Source organism: Stigmatopora argus, chromosome 21 (assembly GCF_051989625.1).
Source record: "Stigmatopora argus isolate UIUO_Sarg chromosome 21, RoL_Sarg_1.0, whole genome shotgun sequence".
Taxonomy (NCBI): Eukaryota; Metazoa; Chordata; class Actinopteri; order Syngnathiformes; family Syngnathidae; genus Stigmatopora; species Stigmatopora argus.
Window position 1 is genome coordinate 4,610,954 of NC_135407.1, and position 12,001 is coordinate 4,622,954.

At 42.3% G+C, this 12,001-nt stretch overlaps 1 protein-coding gene across 5 annotated transcripts; it reads right to left on the minus strand.

Moving 5' to 3' along the window:
• Positions 1-73: 73 nt before the first annotated feature.
• On the minus strand, positions 74-11,977 carry tbc1d5 (TBC1 domain family, member 5). 5 transcript variants are annotated; one of them, XM_077590967.1, is made up of 23 exons: positions 11,877-11,977; positions 11,509-11,675; positions 8,775-8,882; positions 7,611-7,662; positions 7,384-7,492; positions 7,189-7,278; positions 6,855-6,929; positions 6,414-6,481; positions 6,239-6,341; positions 5,882-5,970; positions 5,725-5,775; positions 5,109-5,178; positions 4,847-5,019; positions 4,592-4,734; positions 4,406-4,512; positions 4,217-4,302; positions 3,858-4,135; positions 3,736-3,786; positions 2,689-2,882; positions 2,516-2,615; positions 2,352-2,431; positions 1,752-1,943; positions 74-1,442 (listed from the first exon to the last, which is right to left on the minus strand). In XM_077590967.1, exons 3-23 carry the CDS (start codon positions 8,872-8,874, stop codon positions 1,200-1,202), a joined length of 2,454 nt encoding a protein of 817 aa, XP_077447093.1. In that variant the 5' UTR covers positions 8,875-8,882; positions 11,509-11,675; positions 11,877-11,977; the 3' UTR covers positions 74-1,199. The 5 variants fall into 5 exon arrangements, with proteins under 5 accessions (XP_077447093.1, XP_077447095.1, XP_077447094.1 ...); XM_077590969.1 differs by having other exon boundaries at positions 11,509-11,678; positions 11,877-11,902; XM_077590968.1 differs by lacking the exon at positions 11,877-11,977 and adding an exon at positions 11,816-11,872.
• Positions 11,978-12,001: the final 24 nt, after the last annotated feature.

Sequence of the window (12,001 nt, forward strand, 5' to 3'; positions counted from 1 at the left end):
TTTTTTAGGTTTCAATTAGGACTGGGCGATGGTCATTTTGTTCAAATCGAGGAACTTACCAAGCATACGTTGATTTCAGTGGGTAGTTGGATTTTTATTTGGAGGGAATAATGGTGAGGAGGGGGTTTGGAAGACATTCCATCATTTTGGAAAGGTTTTGGAAAGTGACGACGTACTTAAAGGTTAAAAATAAAAAAAGGAATAAGATCACAGTAGGATTTTGTTTGGTTCAGAGAAGATTACGCTAAGAGGCACTAGAGTTTGGGGACAGAGCAGAACGCTTCCTTGACCAGGAGGACGTCTTTCTTCAATCCTAATGACAAACGTCCTCTGGAGGACACAAAAACCATTACAGTGAGATGGAACAGAATTATGATACAAAAAAAAAAATCAAAAAAGTGAGCGTTTTAACTACGTGCAGTCATTTGGCTACAGCAAAAAACAAAAAAAAGCTTGTGTGGAAGTCGGTTGGATACAGTGCCACCTTGAAATACCAGTGCCCTATCGTGAGTAAATATTTGACTTATTCAAACGTGTTGTTTTGGTGCAAAGATCACTTTTAAGTCCAGATAATTCACCTGATGTGAAAAGTCTTCAACAAATGGGTGACAATTTATTTGACTTAAGAGAAGCCCAATTAATGAGTAAATATTTGACTTAAGAGTGAAAAAAATGAAGCCCAAGAATTTTAGATTTTTTTTTTAAAAACGTTCTTTTGTCATTCATTACTAGTTGTTATTTTAAATTGACATCTTTGAATTGATTTAAACTTTTTGATTGCCGGTGGCAAACGACGTAGATGTCAATTGGGGACCTCAAAATATTATCCCATGAGCCCCACCCAGTTGGCCCCCGGGCCGCATGTTTAAGACCACTCAGGTTTAACGGATAAAACGTGCTAAATGGTGTCAAAAGAACACCAAAAAGAGGGTCGATTTGGCTCAGTCAAGTTAAGGATTTCAATATGACTTCTATTCACGTGAGCCTCTGAATAAAAATGGAGGAAAACTGATAAGTCAAAGTAGCACTGAACCAGTTCCGCTTAAACAGTACTGAAAATGGCCACGGTCCACATGTCCAACTTTTAAAAGTGTAGCAGCTTCGCAAAAGGTCACAACCGTGACACCAAGTCTTATGGATTTGGACAAGCTGGCGAGGAGGTAAAACGGGGGTGCTGAAGGCGAGAGTGTTTTACTTGTTCAAAAATCACTGGGGTTGACAATGGTGAAGTCGGAGTCCTTGCTGTTGGTGGAACCTTCGTCCGGGCTGGACGATCCCGACGCCCCGGGCGCCGTCAGGGGGTCGGCGAAGGTCCCCGCCGCCCCCTCGGGCTCCATGCGCACCGGGCCGCGGCCTCGCCTGCCCGCCCCCGCCGACCCCTGCAGGTCGCCATCCTGACACACCACAATGTAGTCTTCCCAGTTCTTAGGTTGGGGCGGCACCTGGACGGACGGACGGACGGGAGAGGACATTCAGTCTTGGACTGTTTTGAAATGGAGTCATCAGTCAGCGACTCATCATCTTTTTCCCATTAATGGACGACTTAAGCATGCTACTTTCCGCTCAACATTTTTAAAGTAAATATGTTTTGGAATTAAGCAGTCACTAGGCCTACAAAAAAAAATGTAAACCCTGGGGAAGATTTGGACGCAAATTGATACATCACAGCAGTCAAAAGACAAAAGTGAATGATTCCATCTGAATTTAATCCAAAAACATTCATTCTTGCCGTAGTGTCATGGCCAATGCACCTCTGGCGGCGTCACGGTTTGCTCCTCCTCTTCGCCCGCCATCTTGCTGGCGTCTCCTCCGGGGGCCCGCCCTCTCCCGCCGGCCACGGCCAACAAGGTGTAATGGTCGTCGGCAATGTTGATCTCTTCGTTTTCGCCGGCCTCCAACTGGCTCTGATTAAAGCGCAGCGCCCCCTTGAGGATATCTTTAATCTGCAAAGAAGGAGTTGATGTCCAATGCATTCCAAGTGGGAGGGACGGTGGGAGGAGGCATGAACAAATATTCCCTCTCCTTTGTAATCAGAGTCAGGCATTATTTTGCAAAGTAAAAAATCCTCTGCGCTTACTGAAGAAACTAAACTTTTGCAGATGCCGACACATTGCCCACCCTTTTAATAATAAAAAGTCATTTGTTACTGTTATCGACAAAATTGCTGCTGGTACCTCAAAAAATGCCTCCGTTACAAACAGCTCCATTATTATTTTCGAAAGAGATGTCTCAGTCGGCAGAAATGTTTGCTTTTTTTTTTTTTCCATTGTTATTGATCATTTTGTCACTAAACCAGTCAGAAAGCAATCAAGTGTTTTGTGTCTTAACGAACGCTGAAGTGGATGTCTCACCTGCTTGAGCCCCGCTAACGAAACAAGAACTTCATCTTCTTTGGCCAAGTGTTCTTGCAAAATGACTTCCTGGATTTTACCTGAAAAGATGTAATTTTACACTCAAGCGGGGTACATACAACTTTCCCAAAGGTGCGTTTTGAACAGTGGTGGGCTTGACTCACAAATGTGACTATTCATCATCTTAGCACAATATTTGCTCATGGCCTCCAGGTCATTGATCTGTCCCTGCAAGAACGACACTTGGGCCTCCAAATCGTCCTCCTGTCATCCGGTAAATACATTTAAAAAAACGAGAAGGCACGGATGCCGAGAACGAGCCAAAGCGTCTCCTCACCGTTTCCTTCCTGGACATGCTTTTGCTGTGGGAACGCGAGCGAGTGATGTGGAAAAAGGACTCTTTCTTGGCAGAGGAGAAGGGAGGCGACGAGGCGCTCAAGTCGCTGCCTCCCCTGAAGAGCGCCGGGGGCGGCGAGGCGGAGGAATGACCGGCGGAGACGTTTTCTGAACTGAGCCTCCTGGCGATTTGGCCTGAGAGAGAAAACATGACCTCCACGTCAACAGTCACGTCTCAATGACGTCCAATCGGGACCTGGGAATGCCCCAAAAATCAACGGAGTGACAGCAAATTATATCATTACAGCTGCTACCAAACTTTGAAACCTGCAGTTTATAAACAAATGAGGCTGGCAATAAAAACGGTATAAACACAAATTTCTGTTTTCCAATTTAGTGGGTGCCGCTTATAGTTGAGTGTAAAAAACATAGCAGTAGTAATAGATAACCAAATGATAAGCATGTGTATATGAAAGAATGGCCACAAATAGTCATAGTATATTATACAGCTTTAACCCTTTGACTGCCCAAATAATTTTTTGGCAAAAATTAAAAGTTTCATGACGGGCCAAAATAGCACAAATGCACCAGATGCCGAAAAACGTTTTGAAGTTGGAGCTCCGCAAAAAAAGCTATCCGAAATGGAAAAGAAAGACGAATGTGGACAAACATTTTACTGGACTTCTTTCGATTTTTAAATTCTAAAAACTTCATTTTTGAAGTAAAAAAATATTCTGAATAAAAATAGGAATGATCTCAGAAAGCTAATATTGGTATTTTGGATGGGTAATGGTATCCACATCATCAGAAACTTAGGACAAAGAAGGAAATAGATCCTTCATATATTAAAAATAGTAAAATGCAATTTTTCGGAAGCATAAATCCCCCCAGCATCGGGCAGCCAAAGGGTTAAAGCAACAAACAAATACTAGGCCATTTAATTCAATCACTTTAGTTGACTGTCACTTCCCTCTGCTGTTCAGTATTTGTTACTACAAAAACAACTCGAAAAAGGCACAAAAGAGGGTGCTTTTAAATGCTTTTTTACCTTGCTTGTCACTCTGCGTGGCCAGATGATATGCTCCACCGGAAATCACATCTAACATACAAAGTATTGGCAAAATGCTGCAAAGTGTTTCCATTATTATTACTTTTTTTTTTGTGACACACCTTTACTGAGGTGGACGGGCATGCTCTCCGATTTTAGAAGACGGTAGTGCTGCGAGTGGCTCGGCGGAGGTCCCGGGGCGGTGCCAGCTTCGACGAGGGGGTGCGCTAAAGGGGGCACCGTGGTGGAAGCGGGCGGCGAGGAGGAGCGGATCTCGCTGTCGACGGGCGACGCGGCGCCGCCCGACGATATGGCCGGAGAGATGAGCTTCCGGCCAAAGTTGAGCAAACTAGTGGACACTTTGTTGATGTTGAGGGGGGTGCCTTTTGTGCTGGAACTTCTAGAAAGGGAGGAACATTTTCACAGTTGTCAGTTCTCCAACGTCAAATTGAAAGATGTTAGCAGTTGAAGCGCCTTTTACCGTGTTTTGTTCATCAGGTCGGCTCCTCTGGTTTTGTAGTAATCCAGATTTTGCTGGAACCGGTAGTTGACGGGTCGGGGATGGTTCTGTAAAAGTGGGAAAACGATAGCGTGCATTTAAAAATTGGCAGATTACCAGTGCTCAATGTCACCGGGGACAGACGAAGGGGGACCGCGATTCGGTTCTTACTCTGGGATCTCGGAGAAAGAGCGCTTTCTGGAGCAGAGAGTTGATGTCACCGAGTGGGGGGTAGTGCATGAGGAGGCCCAGGCATGTTTGGAAGTTGCTGGCAATCACTGTAAAGGAATCAAGAGCTAGCATTTTAGAATGTACTAAATGAGCATCTAAACATGCTTGCTTTTAGGAGGAGCATACGTGCGTCGCGGATATACAGCAACATGGCCACGAAGACGTAATCCACCAGGTCTAGGGTGATGCTATCAGCGAAGAGAGCATCCCAAACCACCAGAAGGTCCTGAAGCGGGAATTCGCGACCAAACAGCAAACGCACCCAGCGGCTAAAGGGGACATAAAACACGCAATTCTCATTTTTGGGAAATGACTGTTCAGCAGTACGTTGGCGAACATGAGCCGGATTTTTTCCCCAGTGAAATTAAGGTTGAAACTTACATTCCGTAGATTTGCGGGGCGATTTCCAGACGGTTGAGATGCATGTGAAGCTCCACGTCGTGCTTCTTCACCAGCAGATCTTGGATGCGGTTGACTTTGGTGACGATGGCCACAGACGGGCCCATGTCTTGAGGCCGCGCAAACGGGATGCTGCTAAGCATTTCTTCTTTACCCTTCAGGCGAAAAAGTCACATTGCTTATCAAGCATGAGAACCAAATGCAAAAAAAAAAAGTACTTTGGAGATCATAACATGCAACTTACCCGCCTGACTTCTCGCTCATAGCAGGAAAACCACGGTTCTGCCGTTTCCATAAGCAGAGAGAAGAGTGCACTAAAGAAGAGATAACGGGTCACGTGTCGTGAACAATGACGGAAATTGAATTGAATTCGGTGGAGTGTGGTGTGAAAAGATTAATGCAGCCTTTTAGATGAAAATAGCTTAAAATAAAAACTCATTCCCTTTTAAAATGTTTTTTAAATACATTTTAAACATGTTATTGTTGTTTGTAATGTTATATGATACGAGGGCTTTAAGCAGAGTGTCTTTGTTTCATACCTGTCAACCTCTGCCGATAACTGCCCTTATAAATGATTATGATTCCCCTTACAAACCCCCAAAAAACCTTACAAACACCGTACGTCGTACGGTGTTTGTAAGGTTTTTTGGGGGTTTGTAAGGGGAATCATAATCATTTATAAGGGCAGTTATCGGCAGAGGTTGACAGGTATGTTTGTTTTCATTCAGTTCAGTTTAGTTTTGAATGTATACATGTGAATATATCATTTACTTTTAAAAACAAAGAAAACAAATAAGAAAAATATAATTGAGATTTGGCACTTTGATGGCAACCAAAGAGTGTTTCTGTGTAATACTCACTAGGCATCATGTTCAAGGTACAGTGGATTCAACAAGCATTTCATCTCCTCACTGTGGGAAAAAGGAGATCTGCTTGTAAAAAAAAAATCTAAAAGAAGATCTTGGAGACCACCCAAAAAAAAAAGATCACAATTTGACGAAAAAAACAAGACGAGACCTCGGATTGGCCGTCTCGCTGGCATGTTGGAAGGCTTGATGGTCGCAGTGAAGCACGAAAACGATGGGCGCCAGCAATTCGTGCATCCCCTATGGACAATTGGGGGGGGGAAAAAAACGAAGGGTGAGACCCATTTTGCAAGGGAGAGAAAATACGCTTCATTTGTGCTCACTCATCCTTTAATAGTGATGCACGAGCTTTGTAATCCAAAACGACAGCTTTAATTTAGATATTGTTAGCGGCTGCCGGCCCATGTGTCACTTCTATTTTGCCAGAAAAAAAAAAACTAAAAGAAAGACGCTCCGCTATCCGCCCGGACCGAGCCGACCGGCGCCGAGAGCGATCTGGCTTCCTCACCTGTTTATAAAGCAACTGTTCATTTTCTCTAGCGTAGCAAAAGAGAATATCCGTCAATTTGGTCCGCACGTCGTCATCCTGGAAGTAACGAATCTCGGGAAACCTTGAAAATTCAAAGAGAAAAATCAGGCCAATGGCGGCCTTGCAAACAAAAGTCCATGAAATTGTTACCTACGTTCTCAGTACGTCTTGTTTTATCATCCCCTTTAACTCTTTATCCTGGAAGAACTTGTTCCATAAGCTCTGGCCGGGAAAATAAAAAATAAAAATCTTAACTAATTGTTGGTAAATAAAAAATATTTATATATAAATGAGATAATCACTAGTAGACAATTGTTATCTCAATAAAATTAGAACATTTAAATGTCAAATAGATAGAATAGTAAACAATAAATAATACAAAATAGTAAACAATTTGGACCTCTATCACCATTAATGAGTTAAACAGTGACTAATGACTCACTCGGAGCTGGTAATGAACCAATAAAGAAATACTAAGTAATCAAGTCGCCTAGAGAGTCTGGAGGGAGTGAGTGACTGGCAGACTAAAAAAAAAAAAACAGTCACTCAAAAATAAATAAATAAAAACAGCTATGTATAGTTTTAGTTCAGTCACCCCTTCATCCTGGGACAGCGGGTTATTGACCACCAAATCCTGTTGGCCTGCAGCCTTGCGAGGGTTCGTGATGTGCTGTGGCAATAAAAAATAAACAAACAAAAATTACATGTCAGCGTTTTCAGATTGTAAAATTGTAGTCGTCCATTAAATAGATGCATTGACTAGAATATCATTAATTCCTGGTAAAATGATGAATTATTCCATCAAGTTCAACCTCTGACAATATCACAACAATTGTCTTGAATTCTTTTGAAAATTAAATAACAATAACAAATTGTTCAATGCTTTTTGGGGTAAAAAAAAGTGGGAAAATGTCCTAAAAATTACTCACCGTTTCTTTAATCTTCTCATACTGGGCCCGAAGCTCCTTGGTTTTGTGGATCCACTGACTTTTGTCTTCAGGGAGAGCCTCCAAATACAACTGGGAGGAGCCAAAACATACGTAGAGTAAGTATACATACGTAGCAATTTCCGACTTAAAGCCGCGGCGCTCTTATTTGACGGGGCGGTTGGGGCAGGCGGCTACCTTCCAGCAGACGCTTCGAAATCGGCTGCTCCTCAGTCGACCGACGACGCCGGCCTGCCGGATCTTGGCCGGGTAATTACCGTTGAGGAACAAGTCGTCCCATTCTTTCCTGCGAAAGCAGATTTACGAGCGTCTGCGGTCGTTATTCATCTCAAGTGACAAGCGGCGGTAAAAAGCCAGAGGCCGGGGGTGCCGGAGCAGGGCCTACAAACATTGCAGACGCTCACCTGTATGAGAGGAAGGTTGACGGTGAGTCAGTGCTGCCGTCCACGGAGCCTCCTGTTGAGACAGGTAAAGTCATAAGATGGTAGCCAAGGGGAGTAAAAAAAAATAAACATCCATCTTATTTATTTTTTAAATAGAGCACAGCTTGGGGAGGAAAAAAATAGAATCAACATTGTGGTAATTTAACTCTATTGGGCAAGAGGCAATATTTGGTCATTTTGAAAACTTAGTCTCAAAAAGAGCATAATAATTGGCAAGCATATTTTGGGTCATTAGGCCACAATGTTAATATTTGGTATAGTAGAAAAATGGTGAAAAAAAGTCATGCAACCCTCTCCCAATCAGAACGGATTGGACGCCGAAGCCCCGTCGATAGCAAACAGAGTTAAAATAAAGGGTTAAACAGTGAGGAGTCCTTTTTGTCTTTATTGTTGGTAATACGTTTAATTTGGCCTGCAGGTGAACGTGCGTTGGTGTCAAGAAGCTGTCTATCAACATTAATTGCAGGAGCGCGTCATTCCGTGGGGACACTCGGGATGAATATTCATCAGTGCCGCAACATGCCACGTTTCATGTCGCCCACGACACCCCTGGATAGCGCAACTAACTTCAAATGACAACATGAGCCATCATGACTGAAAATATACTTCAGAAGCATGACTATTAACTGAATTATCAATTTGAGTGTTATTTTAGCCAATCAAATGTGAGTATCCTAGCTTGCCTGCCCTTTCTTGTGACATCATTAATACCCAATATTTTAGTGTGAGTAGTATAAGTGCTGTCACAAAATGGCTGGCCATGTAAGCCGTGTAATTGTTTTTTGAAAATGTTAAACATTATTTCCTCGATTATAGAGAAATGTTCTAATAGTTTAATACTATGAAGATTTTTTGGGGACTTTTCATGATTTTTTTAAATATAAAATATGATAGGCTAATGTGACTATACGGATTACTACCGCGACACTAAATTTGTTAGCATCTCAATGCCGTCTTTTATTGTGTGAATTAGCAATAAGCGAACAGGTTTTCAAGAAAAAAAGTGTGATATAATTTAAAAGTCGGCAGTCATCACTAAAAAATGAATCCCAATTTTTTTCTCCATTTATGATCTCAATCCTAAAACGGCTGTATCCAAGCAGATCTAATTATAAAATGACCTACTGTTTTGGTCCGTGACGATATTGTTGAGGGGGTCGAATCCCGTTTCTTGCTGCTCATCTGCCTGCAGTGGGTGGCGGGTCTCGAAGTTGGGGTGCTGCATGGCCCAATCTGAAACAGATCATCCTAATCAAACACCGTCGTCATCACCACACTCGCCGCCATCAACGGCGATACACGTCCAGTCCATTTCTAACTGCCGGCAAATAATCCTTCCAATGGATTGAACGTCTCTCGCCGAAAGATCGGCCGTTGCCAGAAAAAGTCAACTCTCGTCGGAGAACTTTTTCCGAGAACAAAGGCAATCTAGGTTAAGCAATTCTGCTTGCAGTCTTTATCCGGCTTGGGATTATGGAGCGTTTATGAAAACGGTTAGCTTAATACGAGGGCCGACAAAATAGCGCGGCTGCGCCGTGCCTAATTTTCTCTTTCCATTTATTAATTGTGGAAATAAGACAACAAAAGAATCTCTTAAACCTATTAACCGCGTGAAGGGAGCGCTAGACCACAAATCAGCGACACGCATCATCAAAACAGAAATCATCGTATAGAAATATTGCATATATGAAAATATGCGGTTCTGAAATTCAACACTAGCACTCAAAATGAATTAATAACTAAAGAAGCACGCAACAAGACTGAACCACTGCACTGAGTTTTTTGAAGAAAAAAAAAAACAGATTTTATAGGTGCCTGTTTTACTTGACTTTTTTTCTTCCTGAAAAAATAAAGCCAACGTCATTTTCACATCTCTTTTTTTGACTTTAACATTCACCGCAAACACCTTAAGCCTCGCGTTTCCGCTCGATTAAAGCCACGGCATCGCAATCTCGGACAAATCAGCTGACCGTTGAGGGGTTTCACCTCGTTACATTGCAAAGTTAAAAGTACTGCTTCTTCCCTCCTGGACAAACAGACATCTGATAAAAAAAGAGAAGCAGTGTTCAGTGTTCGATGACGTGATAAAGCACAAGGCAGAGCTTGTTCTAAAAATTCTTTGGCCCGTCGGAGGTGCTGGGACGACATTACCGAGAAAAAGTTCCTATTTTCAGAAGAATCGCTGCCAACCTCAGCTGATGAGGAAGACCTTTCTTTTAAAAAAAAGTCGATTCATCTCACTATAAATCTCAGTGGGCAAAAAGTGCCACATGGCAAAATGCCCGGCTAAACAAAACTCACATGCCTTTCTTTCAATATGGCGCTAAGAGCCGATTTGGGCCAGTCACATGCTCCGAAAGAGGCAGAGAACAAGTGCAGGATCTTAAACCTGGAAAATATCGTGATCGATCACAACAGATTCAATTCCCAAAAATACACGACTAAAGAAGCAGTTTCTCGTTACATGTTGCAGCAAGATGCCTCAATTGAATAAATGATCAGATAAATCACTTATTTAGCCCAAGATTTGACCTTTTCCACTGAATGGACACCTCTCAAATCGGCATGACATTCATTTACGGGACGCTGACATGGAATAATCACGTTTCAGTGAAAAATACATGTAAAAATTCAAGAGAAAATGGTTCAACAGAGTCCTTGCCACGGTTGGAATTGTTTCCCGTTTTGTTCCAATACAATGGAGTCCATTTACAGAGCAGCTCCAAGTTGCTAAAACACAACAATAGCACAAGAAGGTCTAGTTAGGCAAAAGATGTCCTTTTAAGAGCAAGATTTTTTTTTAAATCTTCAACTTTAATGCATCAGGCAATAGATAAAAATGTTTATGCGTAATACACGGGCAATCTCAAGCATCTGAACTGCTTCAGCTTCAGAGTTTGGAAAATATGTAAATAAGGCCTTCTAAGAATAAGACGGACAAACGGCGTTGGGGAATTGCCATAAGCGCTTGACAACAACCGTCCAGCTTGCAAGTGAATACCAAAAGTGTCTCTTCGCCTCTTGATTTTTGATTTTATGGATGCCTATGGCAAACTTAACAATGAATGAGGACTGACAATTGTGATCTTAATGGCAGCTATTCATGTAGTATGTCCCAAAGAAATCATCTTAAACAAATCCTGAGCAGATCACAATATTATGTTTAAGCAATGTTGAAAAATTATATGTTAAGTGCGGTTATTAAAAGATTTTGTTGTTTTGCTCTTAGAATTAGAACTATTTTCATTTTGGATGTGCGTGAAGTACATCTCATTATTAAAAATACAGTTTGATCACAGTGAGTACACAAAAAAGCATTCAGGGGGATCCACATAATATTGTACTTGGTGTAGTTTTTTTTAATGGAACTACTTCATTTAAATTATGAGCTATGGGGAGCTGTTATTTTGACTGTTGAGAGTATTTTAGAGGGTTTAAAAGCGAATTCTCCACTGCGTCGCCACTCTTTTGTTTTGATTGGAATCACCGTAATGCTTGGACTAAGCGGGCAGACTATTTTGAGCGTCCGCATATTTGACCACGAAAACGCGAACTTGCGCTGGCTTGACCGCAGTCTGGACTTTCGCATTGACATCGAGACCAAGTCGACTTTGCACAAATAAATAACTAGCCTGGCGCAAAAAACACTATTTCATTGCGATCACATGACAAATACACCTCACGCGTGTTATTAGGTCAATCAAAATCTATCAAACGACAAAATGCTAACGTAGTGTTAGCACAGCCTTTAGCACGGCCTGTCATTACTTCCGCCACACACGGCTAGCTAACGTTGCCGTCGGCTAATGCTACAAGTCGGGGCGAGCTCAGCTTCAACTCCCGTACTGAAAATACTCACTCAGGTATTACAAGAGGGTAGCTTGTCCGGACGCGATCATGTCGCCGATGGTGTTCCGTTGGTGGAAAAGTCCGATTTGGTGTGTTTGAGCAGAGATGAAGCTTTGTAATCACTCGCGGGGAAGTCAGGATGTGCAGTGAGCCCAGCTGACTTGTCACGTGACTAGACTGCTGACACAGGAGGACACCAGGTGAACGTGATTACTAAGAAACCCACGTTAAACATCATTTTGGCGTATGCAATACAACATGGACTTGCTATTTAACATTTGTAACACTTGATCGCAGTTTCATTAACATTTACAAACCTGCGAGGAGCAGTTTATAAACAATCCGTATGGAGACTAATATAAATTGGGTCGTACTCACCAGGGACGCTGAGCGAAATGCACGTGCGCTAAAATAGATAGAACATATAAAAGCTAGATGTATAAAGGTGCAGTCGGCAGTATAAGTAATTTGGGGGCCATCTTGTGTCGGGGGAATTGCAGAGT